A 23,010-nucleotide genomic window follows, 5' to 3' on the forward strand; every position below is an offset into this window, starting at 1 on the left:
TTGGATTTGGGTCCCATCCTCAAGATATCTCATTATGTATATGCAAATATTCTAAAATCCTAAGGACTACTCAACTTGCACTAAACTTTAAGAATTCTTTGATCTCTCTAGTAAGGTTTATGCTCTGTAAATTAAAAAGATGCAGTCACACAAAGTCTTATGTTTGGAATTAAAGAAATATATATAATAACCATAGGGGGAAAAAACTGTATATGTCTTTTCAATACCTTTATTTTACATTAGCTTGCTTTCTATATAGAAGCCGAAAAAGCAGAACAGTCTTATGCAGCTTTGTACACCTGGAGTCCTAACACAGACAAGGTACAAAATAAATCAATTCATGAAGTCACTGAAATACTGATTATCTATCGTGTTCTAGGCACTGTTTTGGGTGTCAAGGATGCAGCAGTGAACCAAGCAGAAGAAAATCTGCTTTCATGGAGCTTACATTTTATTGGGGGAGAGAGATAAACAAGATAAATAAAATACACAGTATGCTAAAGAAAAAATAAAGTAGGGAAGGGAAATAAAAAGATACAGGGATAGGAAAGAGGCTGAAAATCTAGATAAGACAGTCAAAGGAGGCTGCCTGAGAATATGAGTAAAAGCTGAAGAAAGTGAGAGTGAGCCACCTATATATCAGGAAAGAACAGTTTAGGCACAGGGAAGAGCAAGTTCACAGACCATGCTATTTGAGGACCAACGTGGAGGCCAGTGCGGCTGGAGTGGTGAGAGGAGAAGCTCACAGGAGACAACCTTGGAGAAGCTCTGGGGGACACATTAGGAAGGCCCTGAAGGTCCCAGTAAAGACTGGCTCTTATTCTGAGTGAGACAGGAGCCACTCGGGCAGAGTGGTACAATCTGACTTATGTTTAGTAAGATCCTGGGCCACTGGGTGCCCTGTAGCGAAGAGACTGAACTGGTGTAAGAGCAGAAACTGTGAGAGCAGTTAGGATACTATTAAAACACGCCAGGTGAGGCATGGTGATTGCCTAGACTGGTGTGCAAGCTGTGGATGCAGAAAAAAGTAGCTGGATTCTCGATGCATTCTGAAGGTGGAGTCAAGAATTTGCTCATGGACACGGGTGTGAAAGAAGGAACCCAAAGATTCTGACATGAGCCAACTAGAAGACTGGAGATGCCATCATTTGTGACACAGCAAGAAAGAGATTTGGAGTGGGAGTGAGGTAGTGGGGAAAAGGGTATAAGGAGTTCAATTTGCAATAAATTAGGATTGGGGTGCCTTGTAGACACTTAAGAGATGGTTAAAGCTAAAAACTAGAAGTCAGCAATGTACACACAATATGCTGAGACTGGAGACTGGATGAGATTATTAAGGGAATGACTGTAGACAGAGGAGAGGTCCAAAGATTGGGCCAGGGAACTCCTCAGTACAGAGATCAGGGAGATGAAGAGAAATTGGCAAAGGAGACCAAAAAACAAAAAACCAACCAAACAAAAAAACCAAACAGGCAGAGAGGCAGTGGAAAGTCACACAAGTCCTGAAAGCCAAGTGAAGAGTGTTCCAAGGGGGAAGTGACCACACGTATCAGCTTCAATGAAACACAAGAAGACAAGGACTAAGAGGTGGAGGTGACAGACTAACTTGAAAAGAGGTTAATTCTTATCAAGAGAGATCAAGACAGGATGTCAAAGAAAAGCTGGAAAGAAGTTTAGACAACTCTTTCAAGGAGCTTTGCTGATTTGGGAAGAAGAATGGGGCAGAAACTAAAGTGGAAATGGGGTGAAGAGTTTCTTTAAGATGGAGGAAATAACACAACATGCTTGAACACTAATGGGAATGACCCAGTAGAGAGGGGGAAAAAAAAAATCAATGAAGAGAGAGATGCATGAGAGGACAGTGAGTGGCCAGGCAGAATCATTCAGTGATTGACTCAGAAGGCTGGTAAATTATATTATCTTCTTCTCTCAACTGAATCCCAGCCTTTGTTATACAGTTTGGAAGAGTCAGAACTTGTCTGAGAGAAAAGGGTATCATCATCCAAACCCATATGGGCTGAACACAAAAAGACAGTGATTGTTAAGTTCTTGTTTTTAAATTGAAATTGATCACCCAGTACCTGCTCCATGGCGTATGAAGAACTAAAAACCCCACTGCTGCTGCTGCTGGAGCTGGTTGAAGAATCTGCTGAACTCCCAGATGGGGTCCCACTGCCAGAAGTCTTCACTGTAAGGATCTGTTCATCAGAAAAGCCCAGTTGGTGGAGTAGCTTTTGATCTTTATTCACTGTCAGCTGCAAAAAGTGGTTTCTTAATTATCGAGAGGAAAAGAGGAAATTATTCATATCAGGCTAAATATTTGTATCATTTATTATTCATAAAAACTGCTTATTTAAACCTACCAGGCTATCATTTGTAAATATCTGTATATTATCCATAGGAGAGCACAACTGCTTGGCTATTTTCCACCGGACACTCCCTATGGTTTCATTACTGTGAGCCTGTAAAATAAAATTAAACATGTTGTGAGAGAATTCATTTATTTATTCATTTAAACAACTGGTCATCTACTAGGTAATGGGCACTGTTCTAGAAGCTGGGAACACAGCAGGGAACATAAAGACAAGAACCCCTACCCTCGTGAGGCTTCCCTTCTGCTATAATTAAATGTTCCATTCCACACTCCACCTCCTCCCCATCAAGCATGGAATGAGACCTCAAGCCCTTCTTCCACTGCGGTGTTGTCCACTCTCTCCCTTTTTCACTGTGCTCCCCTCACACCAGCCACCTTGCTTGCCTTTGTACCTGTTCCTCCATTTGCCTGGAATGTTCTCCCAAGCAAACGTCATTTACCCTGTCACTTTACTCAAGTTTGTGCTCAAATGTCACCACCTGAGAGAGACCTTTCCCTGTCCACCTTTAAATAAAATATTTTGTGCATTCCCATCACCCTCTTATCACCGTCCTCACCAATGTATCCTACTTTACTCTTATTTGTTCTTTATAATACTCACCACTGCCTGACATTATATAATATTTATTTATATATCTGCTTATACCCCACAGTTTCATTTCAGGTCTTTATTCTACATCTGTTTACCAAACAACCTTTAGAATGATTATTTATGTAGCTATCTCAATCAAGACTGCTTTATGAAACTAATAAGACAACATGAAAATGGCTATAGTTCTTAATGTAAACCTACCTCGACAGTGAAGGTATCTTTGGTAGACTCATAGGTAACATTAAGAGTTAAAAGATGTCCATGAAATGAGGCACCATGAGGTAGAATAGTTCGTGGAACAGAGTAAAAATCCTTAAAAAACAAATAAGTCAAGTCAGATGGACAGTACCACATCAGAAATACATACCTATGTACATATGATGAATGAAGATGCTTTCTTAAGAAAAGAGATGCTAACTGGGTGTGGTGGTGTGTTAAACTCCCAGCTACTAGAAAGGCTGAGGTGTCAAGATGGCTTGAGCCCAGCCTAAGCAACATGCGTCTTAAAAGAAGGAAGCGGCTTACCTCTATAGTGATCACATAGCGCTCTGCCAGAAGCAGCAGTCTCTCAATTATTACAAGTTTAGTGGATCTACAGATTAAAAAAAAAAGTATTACAATGTATTTGAAGTGAGTTACTGATCTGACCTCAATTCTAGTCTGTTTCACCAAAACCACGGTAACAGTTAGCACTCAGTGGTCAAGGACTGAAATTTGCAAAGATTAAACTTCCCTTTTACCCAATGGGGAGGTGGTTCTACCAGCTGACAGCTGTAGCACACAGATGGAATAAGGGGAAGCCTGTACCTCCCCATGTTTCCTTTCCTTTCTTCTATTTAATTCTTTAAACAGTTATTCCACAAATGGAGGACCTGGGTTTCTAGGCCTATCTGTCCATTAATTCATCAAGAATGAAATCAGTGAGTTTGACTCTCATTAATCTTGTAACTAAAATATGACATACAATTCTGTGAACACATGAAATCTGACAAAGTTCTGAACTGCCTGAGAATTAGAAGACAAATGTAAATCAGTAAGTATGACACAAACAAAAATTGCTATCTGAAATCTGAGGTCTCTTTTGGTTGAAGACTTATGGGATCTTACTTATCAGTTGAAATAATCAGACTGCAATATTCATCAGCTTATATAGTCATAACCCCATACTTTACTAAAGAGAACATTGCATGTATTAACATTAAGAAATGAAAATCCAAGTCCTCTTAAACATTTTATATTCCCAAGAGTCTAGATATTTCAAAGAAGTATATTTCTAAAACTGAAAAGAGGTACCACCATTTTCTAACAATTGGTCTGGTATGCTGATTAGCAGTACCAAAAATTTCACTCTAAAAACAGCTGATTAAACACATTTCAGCAGTTCTATTAAATATATTTAACGGAGTTCTAAATTATTCCAGTCTATGGGCAAGAACTAGAACTTGAAATTCAGATGAAAAATTTTTAGAAAATATTTAAGTCCATAATAAGTGAGTGAACTATTGAGTGAACTGTTTTTAAATTATGCCTCAATAATGAATTATATCACAGACAGTATTATGAAATACTGTACAGATGACAGAAACCCCACTACCCCAAGTTGGAACAATTATGGATGCTGAAAAGTTCTTTCCAAACTAGTGAAATGAGATAAACTACAATGTTCTGGTTCAAATTCGACTTTGAAACTATATATTCTTATTAATCCAATTTAGAGTTTGTAATAAGAATATTTTAAATTATGTGGTTTTTCTCTGTAGTCCACTAAATATGAAATGATTCAGAATAAAAAGCACTTAGTAAAGAGAAAAAAACAAAAAGCATAGTCATTTAAAGAAGTAGGAGTTTGGACATCCTAACCCAAAAGCACATAAAATACACTTACATTCTAATTTATCAGATAAATAAACTATTAAGGAACTGAGTCATAGAGATGGACTACATCTTACAAACATGTAATTGGGAATTCTTAATATACATTTTAAATGAAAGTCTATTTGAGATATACTTCCAAGAATGTAGGAATGTGCAAGTCATGTTAGTGTTCTTATCATGAGTTGAATCTATCATTACTTCTGCCATTTAAAAATGAAGTCTGAGTTTATTGGCTTCCTTCATATTAATGAAGTATAGTGACACAGTACTCAAGTCATTTTTAAAAAGAAGAATGGGCTGGGAGCAGTGGCACAAGCCTGTAATCCCAGCACTTTGGAAGGCTGAGGCGGGCGGATCACCAGGTTAGGAGATCGAGACCATCCTGGCTAACACGGTGAAACCCCGTCTCTACTAAAAATACAAAAAATTAGCCGGGCGTGGTGCCGGGCGCCTGTAGTCCCAGCTACTCGGGAGGCTGAGGCAGGAGAATGGTGTGAACCCGGGAGGCGGAGCTTACAGTGAGCCCAGATTGCGCCACTGCACTCCAGCCTGGGCGACAGAGCGAGACTCCGTCTCAAAAATAAAAGAAAAAGAAAAAGAAAAAGAAGAATGGGGGAAAGGACTCACTGCCTTGATTCCCCTTTTTAAAGGAAGGCTTTAACAAGCAAAGGAATACCCTTATTCAGTTGTGAGTAAGAATAGTCACTCTAGAGTAGAGACAGACTCTATGAGTACCCATCACTAGAGGGCAGCAGCAGAGTGAGGTACGGAGAGCAAGCCCTTCCCAGAGCACTCGCCAGTTTTCTGGGAAACAATGACGTGGTGCTGCTTACCAGTAGAGGCTCATAAGAAACCCACAAAAGTATTTTAGTTACTTCCATATAACGTTCCAAATTATGCATTGTTTCTCCTATACCTCCTATTCATGAAATCTGAGTTTAGCGTCTGCTGTAGTTCTCTGACATCAAAGAACTACAGCAGATGCTAAACTCAAGATTTCATCAATATGGCTGGGCACGGTGGCTCACGCCTGTAACCCCAGCACTTTGGGAGGCCGAGACGGGTGGATCACGAGGTCGAGACCATCCTGGCTAACACGGTGAAACCCTGTCTCTACTAAAAATACAAAAAAAAAAAATTAGCCGGGCGTGGTGGCGGGCGCCTGTAGTCCCAGCTACATGGGAGGCTGAGGCAGGAGAATGGCGTGAATCCGGGAGGCAGAGCTTGCAGTGAGCCGAGATCGCGCCACTGCACTCCAGCCTGGGCGACAGAGCAAGACTCCGCCTCAAAAAAAAAAAGATTTCATCAATAATAACTGAAAACTCAAAAAACAGCAGTGTAATAGATTAAGAGACAATGTACAAAAAAAAAAAAAAGAGACAATGTCAGTTTAAAGTTTTAACACAAACATTGGGGGATAAAGTTCTCACTAAAAATTATTTTGAAAAATATTTTTATTATTTGAATATTTTATGATTATACTATAATGCATAATTTTAATTAATCATCTTCCACTTCATTCTGCTTACCCTATTAATGCTCTGAGCTTGAGTATTCAAGGAGAAAAGCCTAAGTAAATATTTTAAACTTGAAAAAAATTAATCTTCATACAATGTATGTGTATTCCATTCTAAACAGTAAGTTATTCATACTACATAGAATAAAAGTAAAATGAATCAAATAAAAACTAAAACAAGAAGACTTGTCCACCAGGTAGAAGGGTAGGCACAGGGCAGTACTTGGGTGGTTCTGGTGATGACCTACACAGAGAACTTCCAAAGAGACACAGATTCAGGGGTGTATGATGGGGAACATGTAATTCTCAGGATTATGACAGCTTGCAAAAATTATGATACAAAATGAGGAAATCAATAATTCAGAAACCTACATTAAAAAATACCATTTAAGAAAACTGACGTATGTGTGTTGTGTATTTTTCACTTCTGATCACTTACCTATAAGGAGACTGAACTGAGGTTGCTACAGTTGGCATGGCAGTTGCTGTAAGCATTTTTGTTGCTCTGGTCACAGCATGTGTTAGAGTGGGGCCACCAAGTGCTGAACTGGCTGCCTAAAAGATACCAAACAATCATTCTTTATCAGGGTTTCTCAACCTGGACGCTAATGACATTCTGGACAGGATAATTTGCTGTTGCAGAGGGCTGGCCTGGGCATTCATTGCCAGATGTTTAACAGGATCCCTGGCCTCTACCTACCTAGGGACCAGTAGGATGCTTCTAGTTGTGACAACCAAAAATGTCTCCAGATATTACCAAATGACCCCCAGAGGCAAAATAAGCTCCAGCTGAGAACTAGTGCCCTACATACATATGTTAATACTTACATGGGACCTCATAAAGGGTATTTGAATACTTGAATTTTTTTTATAATGACATATTTGGATAGAAGTCACAATTAGGGAAATACTGTACATATTCTAGCACTTACTTATCATCAGAAAGTTTAACTTATTGGAGTTGGGAGGCAGTAGCATTTTAGGCTTTTGGAATATTTTTGATTAGATATGAAACTTAAGCATATCAACTGAATATGAATGTTTAATGCTTTAACCGTCATGCTACAAATAAAAGAGATACATGTGAGGTAGCATTACACAGCAGGCTTCTAATGGACAAAGACAACCGATACCACCTACTACTAACTGCCCTGCTGTGGCCTTTAATAACATTTATGGTATAACTAGGTGAAACATAAAGTAAAAAAAAAAAAAGAAAAGAAGCAGTGCTTGTATAAAATTCCTGAACAGAAAAAGAAAAAAGAGAAAAAGATTCTATTACAAACATGGAATGTATAGACGACCTATTTTCTGAAGATAGTTCCTATACTCCAAAAGGGGAAAAGGGGAGGAAGGTGGATGGAGTGGGGAAAACAGCTGATGAGAGGGAGAAAGATTTCCTATAAAGTACACTTATATATTGGGCAAACATCTGTTCCCTATGCCACAATATGGTACTATTGATAAATTCTTCAATAGGATCCAGCCACAAACATCAACATTATAAATTATCTAAAAAGATAAAATTACAAAAGAAAAAAAAATTTACCTCAAAGAGAGGTTAAATAAAATTTGCTACTCACTTCTAATCTTGTGTAGCAATCAGCAATGAATTTCTTATGTAAAGATACTGAATCCTGAAAGAGTATATGGAAATTACAATTAGTCCTTGACATTTAGTTGTAATCATTATTCAGCACAAAATATCAAAATAAGCCAATTTTTGGTCATGCCAAGGATCATAGCTTATCACTAAAATATATATATAATTTTCTGCTTTCTTGTGCATGGGTAACTTCTTTCCTTAGATACCTACCTTCTTTAATCTAGGATTTAGATTAATGTAACTATAGTTTATGATTAGCTGAATAGCTTCATTAGCAATTTCTTCATCAGGTGATTCCATGGCTATTTTCCAAATGAAATCCATTCCTATCAATTCCAGCTTTTCTACATACTGTTCAAAAGAAGAAAAATTATAAAGCATATCAGGATCACAAAATTACAAAACCACAAACAATTATTTTGTTACATCACGAGTCCACACTTCTTCAGTTCAATACGAATTAAGGCTGCAAAACCTCAGCTATATGAAAATAATATTATACTGATGTGGAACTTTAAAAAGCAACCAACCACAGAAGCACTGGGCAAATTCCATGGGAACCAGGATAGGTATGGAGATATCTCTTCAGACATCCCTAGACCCAAACTGGACACACAGCCCGACAGGCTACTGAAGCAGAAATAGAGGAGGAGTGAGATGGGCACCATTTTCAGGAGCTTTTCTTCAAAAGGAAACACAGTCAAGCCAGAAGTGGTCACTAATTCTTGGGGCTCAATCTGGTCTTTCTAAAGCTCAGCAGGCAACAGCCGGACCCAGAGCTTGTAAGATCTGGTAAAAACTCTTACCACCCAGGAAGTCATGTCTTGAATAAAAAGGACGTAGAAAAAGAGTTAATAAGCCTTTTTTTCTTTTCCCCCAAAGGGGTATGTGTAAATATAAACATAAGCTGTACATCCTAGTTTTTCTGCCTGTCTGTTCCTGAATTTTTCTCCCCAAATCCCTGCCATTGTGATCCCAGGACGAAGACTGCGCTTGCTTTTTTAGGTGCATGTGAATTGCTGGATCTGAGGAGTTGGAAGCTTAGGTGAACTATCCCTGCTCTGCATTCATGTAGCCACAGGAGGCCACTGGCTGTCCCTAGATCAGCCAGAAACAGAGAGATGTGAGGAGGGACTGGTGTCCTCCCAGGTAGCTGGTGAGGCATGGTAGTGCAGGTAGGAGCCTCCCTTACACTCTAGGAGAAGCTCTGTCATCAAGGTAGAAACTGGCAGTCAAGGAGATGCTGTTCTTTAAAAAAAAAAATCCATGTTATCTCTCAACACTTTTTTTTCGTTTGTTTTTGTTTTGCTGAATATCAAGTTATACTAGATTATCCAAACTCTCTAGATTTGAGAATAACATACTTACCAACTGAGCTCCTTGTCTTTTCAATCGATGATCACAAAGATTCACATTTTCAAAAAAAGTTTTAAATAAGTTAAAACCTGTAATTATAAAATGCCAAATAAATTCATGTACTCTAGGTAACACAGATAATCAATGAAAAGACTCAAAGTGGATCAAGAACTAAAACCATAAGACTCTTGGCATTGGTTTCTTAGATATGGTACCAAAGCAGAAGCAACAAAAGAAAATATTAGTAAATCGGATATAATCAAAATTAAGTGCTTCAAATGACACTAACAAGGAAGTGAAAAGACAACTCACATGATAGAAGAAAATACTTGCAAATCAACTATCTGATAAGGAGCTAGTATCCAGAATACATAAAGAACTCTTACAACTCAACAATTAAAAGACAGACCCATTTTAAAATGGGCAAAAGATTTTAAGATTTCTCTAAAGAATATAAACAAATGGCCAATAAGCACATATAAATAGATGCTTAATATAATTAGTCACCAGAGAACCGCACATTAAAACCATTAGATTTGGCCGGGCGTGGTGGCTCAAGCCTGTAATCTCAGCACTTTGGGAGGCTGAGGCAGGCGGATCATCTGAGGTCAGGAGTTTGAGACCAGCCTGACCAACATGGTAAAACCCTGCCTCTACTAAAAATACAAACATTAGCCAGGTGTGGTGGCATGTGCCTATAATCCCAGCTACTTGGGAAGCTGAGGCAGGAGAATCACATGAACCTGGGAGGTGGAGCCAAGATCATGCCACTGCACTCCAGCCTGGACGACACAGCAAGACTCCATCTCAAACAAACAAATAAAAAAAACACCCATTAAATTCTGATACCACTTTATACCCATTAGGATGTCTAAAATAAAAAAAGGCAGATAATAACAAGTATTGGTAAGGATGTGAAGAAACTGGAACCCTCATATACTGCGGGTGGGATTACGAAATTACAAAATAGTGTGGCACTTTGCAAAACAGGCAGTTCCTCAAAGGTTAATTACATATCACAACAATCTGACTTCTAGATATACATCCAAGAGAAATGCAAACTAATACCCACAGAAAAACTTGTACATGAATGTTTACAGCAGTATTAACCATAACACCCAAAAAGGGGCAATAATCAAAATGTTCATTAGCTCATGAGTGGATAAATAAAATACGGTACACCCACACAGTGGAATATTATAAAGCCATAAAATGGAACGAAGTGCTGATACATGCCATAACCTGGGGGAACCCTGAAAACATTATGCCTTAATACAATGAAAGAAGTCAGAGACAACAGATCACAGTGTATGATTCCACTCATATAAAATGTTCTGATTAGGCTAATCCATAAAGACAGAAGATAGATTAGAGGCTGGATAAAATGAATGGAAAGTGACTGTTAATGGGTATAGGTTTATTTTTGGGGTGATGAAAATGTTCTCAGATTGGAACAGAGTGAAGGTCACATAATTTTGTGAATATACTAAAAGCCACCATTTGTACACTTTAAAAAGTGAGTTTTATGGTATGTAAATTATATCTCAATTTAAAAATTCAATGAAAAGAAACACCTGAAAGGAGGATTTCTATACTTTGATACATTTTTACCTTAATGAATCCTTTTGTACTAAGAAATTTTAAAAAGACAATTTGGCAATTTGACCTAGCAGGCCATATGATTTAAAAACTAATTATAAGATACCATTCATGTAAAAAGGAATTTGAGTACTAAATATGTCTTTATATGTACATGAAAAATTCTAGAATGATATTCCTGTTTAGTTGCTTCTGGGAAGGAGGATTAAAAGTAAAGGAAAGAATAACACTTCTTACTTAAAAGTACTGAAAAAAAATGATCTTAAGTTTTTTCCTACCATTCATAGTGATTTCATATGACTCCAATTTAAGAATTTTCTCCTTGAAGAGCTGTTGCTGAACATCACTCTCGAGATCATGCTGCCCTTTTGTAAACCATTCAAAACACATCTGTGGAATAAGACAAATATTACCCTGTAACTAAGATCCATTTCAGGCACATACATATTCCAAACTGGAAAAGTAAAGATAAATTATTTTAATACTTCAAATGTTTATATTGTCAAAATACCACTCAAAGCTAAAATGCTTGGAATTTTGAAATTAAATGAAGCAGTTACTAGCAATCTTTCCTCTAGATAATGAAAATATCTACTCATACTTTTCACTGGATTTTATACTTGGGTTTTTCCATCAACATTTATTGCCTGCTTACGCCAGGCACTATCACAATAGTGAAGCCTTTTGACAAGTCTAGGAAGTAGTTAATATTATTCTGTCAAATAAGATGAGGAAAATGAAATTCACTGTTAGAAAACATCAAGACAGGTGTTTTGTTCCTGATTTAATCTATCTTTGGCTGTTTAATTATAGTTTAAAAAAAATTTGGCCAGGTACCAATTCTTCTTTACTGTTTTTGGGGTGCAACATCATTATAGGAACTCAAAGTTTTCTGTTGATAATTTAAAATTAGTTTCATATGGAGGGGAAAAAACTTAAATATATCTAGAATTCTTTATACTCATTTGGTTAAACTTGGTATTTTATCCAGAATGGTATCAAAATTACCAAAGAACTCATACATTTATTTTTATCATGAATACATGTTATATAAAACATTTTTTCAGCACTTACAGTTCTTGGCCCATACTATTTATGCTTATATAAACTGAAAAGTGTTTAGAAGATGTGAAAACACTTTTCAGAAAAAGTGAAATATTTAAATATTTCTGCCTTACTTTATCCACACTACCATCTTCTTACCTCTCTATCTAATTCACAAACATCCTGGCCAGTTACAAGACACTCCCAGATCTCCTTGGCACGATTCCAGCCCAGATACAGAGTAGCTTCTTGCAAGAAAAACGCCAGAAATTTTAGATGTGCTTCTAAATACTGCAAAAAGAAATAATGCTAATTAGTTAACTCCAGGCATTCATTCCTAAAAGCAACATTAAAACAAAACAAAACTCTTAAGTTCTAACAACAGTTTTACTTAATCCTTTTTCATATAATTTAGGGTAAAGTAAATATTAGAATTCTGTTTACAAGTTGATAGTACAATATAATAGCAGCTATCTATCTCAAGTCTATTAGAAATTCGGTTGATTTTGGACGTCAATAAAATGTAATTTCAGCAATCTCAGAGTAAAACACTACAAACTCACAACTTTCCTAATTTCACAATTAGGAAAAAAAAATTTTTTTCCTAATTTTTTAAAGAACTATAATACTGCTAATCAATTGATTTGAAAAACAAAACCCATTATCCACTAAATTAGCAATTATTATTTCAGATCAAAAACAAAGAAAAAGATGTTTATTCCTTCATCATATGAAAGATAATTCACAAACATCAAGATACAAAACTGTTTCATCACTACAAAGATACCTCACACAACCTCTTTATAGTTACAGCTAACAAAAATTCTTTTTATAGTAAAAGTATAAAAAGGTCCAATGAATGTTGTAAATCATGAAGCAAAAACACAAGGCCTGATACCTCCCGGTAAGTGTACCGGCCATCCACTAGTGTAGAGCTACTTAAGCCTCCAGGCCCGGCCACAGCAGCTGCAAGCCGATGACAAGCGATCAAACTTCCCGTTACCAATTTCACTATTTCAAAATTTTTCTTCAAGTCTTGAATAATGCTCTTGGCGAAAATAACAAAAAGAAAAGTGGTAATGAGAATTTGCAGTTATTTTGTTGGTTTAATACAAGCTGCTATTTAAATATGTAGTCCTAGATGAGACAAAGCAAACATAAGAATTTCCTCATTCATATTTCCTACACAAAAGTAAACAAAATCAATCTGGTATGTACATTTACTAGAAAATTAATAAACTACTAACATTTTCCATCTAAAAAATATTCCTTTTTTTTTTTTTTTAAAGCTATTTAAAAGTTATTTAAAAGTTTAAAGTTATTTAAAAGTAACTATTTCACTTCCTGTATACTTTTCTGGATCGTTCTTCCCATGTTTATATACTGAGGAAACTCTAGTACTTTAAGCAAACTAATCTTTTTATGATACAAAACAAGCAACAAGCTTTTTAATCTTTTCAAACCAATTTTTAAAATGCCATTCTAACTTTTAAAAACTGGTTTAACTATTTCAAAATTAAGCAAATAAAAAGAAAATGAGTTAAGGAGATACCAAAAAAAAAAAGCTCCACAGAAATGAAAGCAGAATGATGCTTAAACTCAAGATTATTAAATGACGTAAGTGAATTACATTAATAAACATAAAGATAGTGACTATAAACTCAGCAATTTTAGCCATATTTTGTTATTATAAAAGTTATGCCAGTAACTGTATAATAATAAAAAATAGCTATACCCTTACCTTGTCTTGCTTTTGATAAGTTTGTTTTATGAATGAGCGAGTAATTTCATGGAGCTGACGTAAAGCTGGTACCACCCATACAAACTGAGGATTATTAAGCTGAGATGACTAGAGTTAAAAAGAAGTTACATTAATTAAATTTAGAAATAAACAGGAGATTCATTTATTAGCTATACAAAATTTCCAAGTCAATCAGGTTTGTTACACATTTTATTACTTTACTCTTTATATTGACCATTTAGAGCTTATCTCCATGCACTCATAATTCAGTCTTCAACTTCTTAATCTGCATGCAATTTCCTAAAGCCAAGAACTGCAAACAGGAGTGGATGTGAAGTGACAGTAAATGTACAGGGGTACATCAGCAAAAAACAGACAAGGAATTAGCAACTTCAGAGGACAGATTAAGTAGCACAGGCTGCTAAGTCATGTTGACACAAAATAAACTGATGGCCAAAGCTTAACTTGGATAATACTGAACTGCATGGTAAGTAAAATGGAGTAAGAATATTGCTTTCTATGATTATATGATTAAGATACCAATGACATGATCAAGACACCAATAGTGGTCTAAATATTAAAGAAAATATTCATAATCTGTATTTCCTAGTTAAAACATTTTCATAAGAGGTAATTCTACTTTTATTATTACAGACATTTTACACTTACACTGTACATTTTTCAAAACACTTTCAAATATATTATTTCTGAAACTGGTATATGACAATCCAGATCGTCATAGTACAGATCTAAAAAGTCTACTGTTCGTGTAATACTCTTTATAAAGACAACTACTTTTTAATAAGTAGCATCTTTCAAACTATGAAATTTCAAAATTGGTAAGAATTTCAGTTAAAACATGACTATTAAATCTCTAACCAAAAAGCTGAGTAAAAACTTAACTCCTCAGCATTCTTCAGAGGCTGAATATTTTTGTTTTAAAGCCTCCTTGTTCTATTGAACCTTAGTATAAGATGAAGACCCTTGTGGAGGGGAAATACACTTTTGTTGTCTTTGTAGAGAAACATCTCACTATTGAATATGTAAATGTGTTATTGTCACACAATAGTTTTTTCCTTGCCTCATAGAGATCAGCCAATCCTCAATCAGCAAATACCATATTTCCTAGATTCTAAGACAAAGATTTCATATATTTTAACATTTCTGAAATTGACACATTAGACAATTATGTCAAAAGAAACTCACTAGCCACTAGGCACAGGGGAGTAAGTTTTTATATAGCTGTGCTTACCTGAGTATGTGCAAACTTAGCTGGACACAAAAGGTATTTGTTCATCTACCTGTCATTTTAGTTGTTACCTGGTATAGGTAGTACCAAACAAGAATGGCTTTCTCACTTAAATTTGGATCACTAATATGTTACTTAAATGTTATAAAAAATATTACACTATAATGCAGCACTAACTAACCAGTTGTGTCCATCAACATAATTAAAATAAAAGAAAACAGTGGTCTCACACTAAAGCATTTTCCAAAGCCAGGAGAAGTTGGCATGACAGACTTATACCCTGTGAAGGGCTGTACCACTCAACACTAAATATCTCTCTGTCCTAAGCTGCACCTTATTTCAAGAGATGGTGTTTAACTTGTAGTATACATAACTCAATCATGAAAAAAAGCAGCTTGAGTTTTACAAAATAGAACAAGCACACCAAACTCCATATTCATAACATGCCTCAAAATTATACAGCCAATCTTAAAGATTTCAGAGAGGTCCAAAGCATTACTACATACAATGCAAAGCAGTGTGCTCCCATGAAGCTGTTCATAATTGTTCAAAAAAAGGCTTAGGCTCAACCTCTTATTAAGAATCTAAACCAATGGTCCATAACTGCAAAATGGACAGTTTCTTTTTTTCTTCTTTGCAAGCTTATTATATCTGAGATGCAGGCTGCAATCACTGGCATCTTGGAATCACAGAAATAAGGTATATATTAAAGGCCAACTACGTAGTGAGACCAGCTAGACTATTTCTTGCTACACGTTGCAAAATGACAGTAATAAAAACTGTAAGGTTCATATCCAAACAGATACCTTCCCAAAAGGATTACAAAATTGGGACATAAATATGAACTCTTCAACAATAAGCAAATATATTAAAAAGTATCATGATGGCCAATTAAGTCAATTATGGTAACACTATTTTTATTTAATATTGAAAATTATCCTTTGAAGGTAACTTGTTATACAATAAAATTCAAAGAAAAAGTCCATAAAATTAAAATTTAAGAATTATTTCTAATATAGCCCTTTTAAAGTTTAGCAAACAGGAAAGATGTTATTTATTTCATCTTATCTATGACATGGTGACAAGTTATAAGAAAAATTTTAATTACTCTTCTCCAATTTCAACAAAGATATCTGATAATGTCACAGAGTGGAGGTTTCATAAGTAGGAGCTAATGGGATGTCTAAATTGGACTCAACATTAGATGAAGCCCTAGAGGTCAATTGGTTTAGCCTGCAAACCTATGCCTAAATTATATTTATTCATTTTTTATACAATGACTGACTTACTATTTCCAATGATGAGGAACTCACTACCTCAGAAGGGACTGAATTCTGTTTTCAGACTGTTCTCACATAAAAGTTCATTGATACTGAAACATGCTTCTGCATAACTTCTTAGGAGACATAAAAAGTAAGTTGAATGAAACTTCTCTATGACAATGCTCTAAGTATTTAAAGAAAGCTTTCATATTTTCTTGAGTTCTCTCTTCTCAAAGTTGAACATCCCCACTTCCTCTTCTGTCTTGTTTTTCCAGACCTACCCTTTTATCTAGGACCACAGCAAAAATTTTTGCTTGGGAGGACAATTTCTAAAAGTATTTCCTCCTGTACTAACCACATCATGTGAAAGTATCTGTACTGAGGACATTTTGCTACTTTTATTTTCGGTTATGTGTTTTGTTAAGTAGAGGCAACTCAGCTATGGCTAAGTGAGGCTTTTGGTGTCCTCATAGGGTGAAGGGGAGGAGGTAAGAGGAAGGAAACCAACATTTGCTAAAAGCCTGTCAGGCACTGTGGTAGGTGGCCTGAAGATAAACAACTTAAGGAATATGCAGATACAACTAATTGAGGAAAAATGAGTTTTGTTTTGTTTTTTTTTTTGGTTTAGTAATTTGTTTTCGGATGAGTACATTTAAACTTTTTAATTGAAGAAAAAAAGAAGTGAAATAAGAGGGAAGGATTGGGGTAGACAGTGGAAGGTATAGAAGCAGCAAAGGAAAGAGGACCAAGGGAGCCAAGGGTACCCTGCAGAATCTATAGAAATAAAGTTAGGAAATCAAGGTCAGAATTTCTGAACACAACAGTGGAACTTGGGAATTTTAAAAATATCAAAAGCAGAGGGAAGGGGAATCAGTTGGGGGAATAAAGGTAGCTGAGGGTGGGAGGGAAGTAAGAAGTGGGTGATCTTGTCTTACCCTTTGCTTAGTTTCTGTGTAGCCTGGCAGGGAGACATAATCCCCAGTCAGCCCACCTTGCTGCCTGGCAGGAAAGGGCATAGCATAGAAAAACACCTTTAGTGGAAGTAAATAATTCACCCCCCTGCCTGGAGCCATATCCAGGGGGCTTTGATCTTCCCACTGCCCCCCTTCAGCAATGTGTACTTTGTAAAAGTCCATGAAAGCACTTAGTAAACTGAAAAGTGCTATATAAAAGGCAAGATATTATTGTTTAGAATTAAATAATGGTACACCAGAATTTCTTTACTGGGAGCAGTGGGGAAATAAAAAAGAAAGAATATTACTTTCAAGTCTCACTAAATAACTCCAAAAATTCTTTTACTTTTTGAGTTTTGTTATAAAACAACAGACATAAATGAAATGACTGCAAAGAGAAGCAATAAAGATGCAGTGATGCAACTGACTAGAAAAGCTAAGTAATGCTTAGCTGTAACAAGGAAGGAATAATGGTCAGGAGGGATATTCTGGTTTCATAACGCCACTTCCCTGGAGGAGGGAAAAGTCCATTCAGCTTTGACCTTTTATATACAAAGAAACGTGTCTGTTGCTGAGAAGAAAAGACCATTTTTCTATGGATACCCTTTTCCTCTTACTATTACTATTGAAGGTTCTAAACATCTTCAATAACTATGGATGAATTGTAATCATAAGGAGAGGTTGCTAAATTATCTGAATCACTGAGCTAAGGAAACTGGGAAAATTCAAATTGTATCTGAGTGAAAAGAAAGCAATGTTGTTGAGTTAAAAGAAAAATTCCTCATAACCTGAGAATTACCAGCTCCAGTTTGCAAATACCTTTTAAAATCTCTAAAGCTGGGTTACATGTAGAAAATTCACTTGGTCACATTTCAGTGTCAGAAATACAAAATACAAAGTTCTTCAATGCCCCCAACTAAACTTTATGATCAAACACAACATAAGAAATAAAAGCCCATTGAGCTAAGAGTCTCTTAATATACCAATGAAAATTAGTTGGCGGTATCCAAGATCCTTTAAATAAATACTTAACAAAAGTCAAACAATGTGTTTTACCAATGAAATTATTAAGCCACTAGTTATTCTACCAAAACTTTTCTTATGTTAATAATAAAATGAAAATCAGAAAGTGGAAGCCTTCCCGGTGCTAGGCTTTAAGTTTGGTCTGGGCATCCTGAGGGTCTAGGTGAAAGGACAACACTGCTCCAATTAGTGCTGCTGCAACAACAGCAGCACAGTCCACTGAGCTGGCCGCTGTGATCAGCCCTCTCAGAGGAGAGGCTTGAGGCGTAAGGACTGGAGAGCTGCAATCATTACCGCTCAATCTGCTAACCACCACCTCCAAGGAAAGTCCAGAAGTTCACAGTAACCTACAGTCCCAGTCCCTCTTATACAAGTCACTATCCAACCCTGCCTTCTAAAATCAAGCCCCAGCAACAGATACTCACTAAATGACTTTGCCTATAGAATTACTTTAGGAATATGTCTAAATGAAGAACCTGAAACACTACTATGTGCCATCGATGACTGAACCTCCTTCCTTTCTCTCTCTCATTCTATGACTGTTCCTCCATTTCTCCCTTATGGGAGAAAAACAAGCACAATATTTATTTAGAATCCACTGTACTTATTAAAATTGTGCATACTTTAGGTTTAATTTTAAAAAGAAAAACTAAGTTGAAAATCTTCTTATATACTTTTCATAAAATTAGAAGATTTTAATTTTAATTTCAGAAAATTAACTCTTTGAATGTGACCCTAGATTTGTTTTCCCATTAGGAGTAACTCCCAAGCTTTTAATAAAGCATAACTCATAAACAAATTTTTAGACATCAAATTTGAATATGAACATTAAGAAACATTAAAACATACTATTATTTTAAAATTGTGATGTAATTTATTAAAGGAAATTATTAAACTAGTATACCTTTTAGTTGGTTCCATCTGCAAATTCTTACCTTGAATCCATCCTTCTTGTTTTTTTCCAAACCTGACCATTCTCCAGGCTGAAAATTCATTTTAAGAGAAATATAAGTGACTTGGTAAAAGCAATACCTATAATTTCCCGATCTTGTACTTTAAGGTAAGAGCTTCCAGATACAGCATTTAGTTTAATTTACATAATAGGGGAGGAAAATTATTTGGCTCTAATTACTCAGAGAATACTGTTGCTTTAACAACAAAATCAGATAAAAGCTGAAACCAACCCTCTTAATATCTTCTATGCACTTGATGATGTAGCTCCTCTTGATTGCTTCTTTCACTGCATACGCATCACTAAGGATTGTCAGGTGCTCCTCCAAGGCCTGCTGAATAAGGCTACTGGGCAGGGTTGGAAGGTGAGCCAGTTCCCAGAGTACGTCTAATACCTACAATAATATTACATATAATCAGCCAGCCAATACGCAAATAGCTGCTTTGAGCATTTGTAGCTAGAAAAATCCATTTGATTCTCCTGCCTTTCCAGAAGTGGTCTCAAAGCGAGCTTCCCGGCCTATTCGTCCAATCAGGCTCAATAGCTTCTGTCTTACTCTATCACTCTCAGTCTCCCAGCTCTGTAGAATGGAAAAGACACAGGAATTGCTTCACGATCAAACTGGCAAAATATGCAGAAATTTTAAACTTGAGCTAAAAACATTAATAACGTAAGAAAAGTACACTTAAACACTGCTAATTGGTGGGGAGGAAGGGTATTCAGGACCACAAAAGAGCTTATTTTAAGAAAATTTAAAAGTAAGCATGTCTGACTGAACACATACCTTCTGAATGAGAACAAACAAATGATTAAGCTGATCTGAATTAAATTTCACAGCTGCTGCAGCAATAATAGTATGAATGTTCTCAATCACGGTAGATGATTGTCCTGACTGGAAAAGGAAACATTGGCAAAAAGTTAAGTCGTGGAACTTGGAACAACCTAAGTCTTCCCCCTAGCAATTTACAGAAGCACAAGCAAAAATATAACAAAGATAAATTGACTCTGGTCTAATCAGCATCCACTTGCATAATATTGGCAAGACTATATGAAGCAACCATTATTAATCATTATCAGCTGGCCTTATTTAAATTCCTAGCAGCATTAATTCTTTAAACCGACAATGGAAACACACACACACACACACACACACACACAAGAATCAAGTTCTCAATCTGACATATTTCACTTCAAGAAAAGAACAAAATATTTTCAACTGCTAAAAGATTTAAACAGATGGAATTATAAAACAAATGTACTCACTTTCGGCATTTTATAAATGATACTGAAGGTTCCAATTGAGTGTATTACCTGCCTCATTTCTTATTTTACTCATAGATACTTTGTGATTTCAATTAATGTTTATTTATCCCATTGGCAGTAAGTCTTTGCTGCAGAGCTATAGACCCTATTGTCAACCTTAAGGTTTAAATTCACTTTATAACCTCAATTATGTCACTGTTATGCCTCACTGTTCATCGTGTGAGAGACTTGAAAGGAAAGAGGACATTTTAAGATTCAATTTCTTAAGAATTTTCTCAATATACACTATGCACATAGAGTCATTCATTGAATGTAGTAGGAATATACAATATATAAATCATGGTCTCTAATCATCAACCTAAATCTTCAACCTTATGTGGATTCAAAATTTATATTCACAAAACAAAATTATATGAGTGTATTCCACCAAGGTCAAGACATGGGAAGTAATACCTTGGGACCCAGGACTGTTTTCTTTTACTCCTGGACCTGACTTTTTACAGTCGGCTCTGTAACGCTGGGCTGGGAGCCTGCCAACTACATTTCCCAAACTCCTCTGCCAGCCAACTTCCTATTATGTTCTGCCAATGAGAAGAAGCACTGGGAGATGAGTGGCAGGATGAAGTACGTCTAGCTTAGGCTCAGAGTGGATGCAGATGCTGGCTGTGGCAGCAAGGGACTCTGGAAACCTTGGTGGCGGTAGCACCTCTCTGACAGTTCCAGCACTTCAAGTAAAAGCGCCTCCAAGAGCAGCTTCATTTCCGTGAACTTAATACCCCTTCTTTCTTTTTGCTTCTCCAACATTCTCCTTTTTTGTTCCTCTACCTTACTTAGGAACACCTTTGTAAACAATCCCCTGTAATCAATTCCCTTTGTTTGATATACCTAGCACAATTTCTACTTCCTGACTAGATTCTGACTGATACAGTGACTAAGTTGATACAGTCAAAAAGTGCTGCAGGTTTTTCTCTGGCTTACCAACTAGATGAAGAATAATACCATTAATGAAATAGACTGGAGAATGACTAGGTTTGGAAATAATGAATTTGAGATGCCAACGCACTACGCATGGGAACGTGTGTTACATATTTAGATATATTACACTGGAGCTCCAAGAAGAGATCTGAATTAGAGATATAATTCATAGAGTCAACAGCATACAAATGCAGTCAAAGTCACAGGAGTGCCTGCAATTGACTTATGAATACAGTGAGAAAGGGGCTAAGAACTAAGGCTTGAAAAAACCAAATAAAGTCAAAGTAGAAGCAAATAAGTTAGTAAAGGGGACTCAAGGAGAAATGCCAGGAAAGTTAGGAAAACCAGTAAAATGGACTATGACCAAAGTGAAGAAAAGAGAAATTGAAGACTATGTTGGATTCTGTCACACCTCTTGACAGTCCTAGTAAGATGAGATCTACAAACTCATCTATCATCTTTATTTAATAGGGACTAAATGGGAAAAAATTATTAATGAAAATAATATAATGAAAAGAACACTACATTGATAAACAAAGACACATACCTATTCCTAGTTCTGTCACTAACTGCTATATAACCTTCTCATTTTTTAATCTAAAAAAAGGTAATTTTTAAAAATTTTTAAAATTTTAACATTTTAATTAAAAAAATTTTTTAATCTAAAAAATGAGAAGACCAGACTAGATCAGCAGTTGGAAACTTCTTGTGGCAAGTGGATTTATACATACAATCTTAATAAAAACCTGAAACTGTAAAGTGGGTTAGGTACAGCTGCTCTGTTTAAAGCAAGATAAAGATTCCGTTTCCCTGCTCACTCACCACCCTTCTCCCTCTCCTGTAGTTCAAAAACGTTAGGCAAAGGCAAAAATAATTCTGATCCACCTACCTGTATCTTCCAAATTTTAGTGAGCTCATCTAACGACAATTTACTACCCAAGAGTTCAATAATTCCCTTTATACGGTCACAATATTGTGCTTGGTCTATGTTGCCTAATTGAAGAAACATGAGAAAGTCAGATATAGTGAACACTGACTCTCTAAATACAATTCTATTAATTCAAAATAATAACTTGCTATAAGATCATTTAAAGGCTAATACAGTCAAAGCAACAATTTTGTATACTTTTTAATACAAAGACATAATATTTAAATTATGTTAGGTAATTTTTATTTTTTTTGAAAGCAACTTACCTTCTAGTGCAATTGACAGAACTGAGTTTTCAACTAGCCAATCTAATAATCTGTCCGTATCTATAGCATTCTTCACAGATTTGGATAAAGTGCTATCTTCTATTAGTTTGGTTACCTAAAAAGATAAGATTATTGTGACTGAGTCTAATATACATTATCAAATATTCATATGTATATAATTTTTAAAATGTTACAATGTGCTTCGATAACTAGCCAAAATGTATCAAAGGCCAGTTATAAGAAGTTAACAGACTACCATTTGTGATGTCCCTTTAAAAAGAACATGGAGGGCCAGGCACGGTGGCTCACGCCTGTAATCCCAGCAATTTGGGAGGCCAAGGTGGGCGGATCACTTGAGGTCAGGAGTTTGAGACCAGCCTGGCCAACATGGAGAAACCCCGTCTCTACTAAAAATACAAATAATTAGCTGGGCATA

At 36.0% G+C, this 23,010-nt stretch overlaps 1 protein-coding gene across 1 annotated transcript in view; it reads right to left on the bottom strand.

The window, feature by feature from the left end:
* USP24 (ubiquitin specific peptidase 24) overlaps window positions 1-23,010 on the bottom strand; it is a 145,674-nt gene that overhangs the window by 66,785 nt on the left and 55,879 nt on the right. Inside the window, exons 11-28 of the mRNA XM_025391116.1 lie at window positions 22,575-22,689; window positions 22,270-22,373; window positions 19,927-20,034; window positions 19,627-19,722; window positions 19,375-19,536; window positions 19,126-19,173; window positions 13,704-13,811; window positions 12,861-13,010; window positions 12,122-12,253; window positions 11,197-11,308; window positions 9,332-9,408; window positions 8,174-8,314; window positions 7,941-7,994; window positions 6,797-6,912; window positions 3,492-3,558; window positions 3,168-3,278; window positions 2,364-2,462; window positions 2,082-2,255 (exon numbers count right to left, since the gene is read on the bottom strand). Coding sequence (XP_025246901.1) covers window positions 2,082-2,255; window positions 2,364-2,462; window positions 3,168-3,278; window positions 3,492-3,558; window positions 6,797-6,912; window positions 7,941-7,994; window positions 8,174-8,314; window positions 9,332-9,408; window positions 11,197-11,308; window positions 12,122-12,253; window positions 12,861-13,010; window positions 13,704-13,811; window positions 19,126-19,173; window positions 19,375-19,536; window positions 19,627-19,722; window positions 19,927-20,034; window positions 22,270-22,373; window positions 22,575-22,689 — 1,974 coding nt within the window. The remainder of the gene's footprint in view (window positions 1-2,081; window positions 2,256-2,363; window positions 2,463-3,167; window positions 3,279-3,491; window positions 3,559-6,796; window positions 6,913-7,940; window positions 7,995-8,173; window positions 8,315-9,331; window positions 9,409-11,196; window positions 11,309-12,121; window positions 12,254-12,860; window positions 13,011-13,703; window positions 13,812-19,125; window positions 19,174-19,374; window positions 19,537-19,626; window positions 19,723-19,926; window positions 20,035-22,269; window positions 22,374-22,574; window positions 22,690-23,010) is intronic.

Source organism: Theropithecus gelada, chromosome 1, assembly GCF_003255815.1.
Source record: "Theropithecus gelada isolate Dixy chromosome 1, Tgel_1.0, whole genome shotgun sequence".
Lineage (NCBI taxonomy): Eukaryota > Metazoa > Chordata > Mammalia > Primates > Cercopithecidae > Theropithecus > Theropithecus gelada.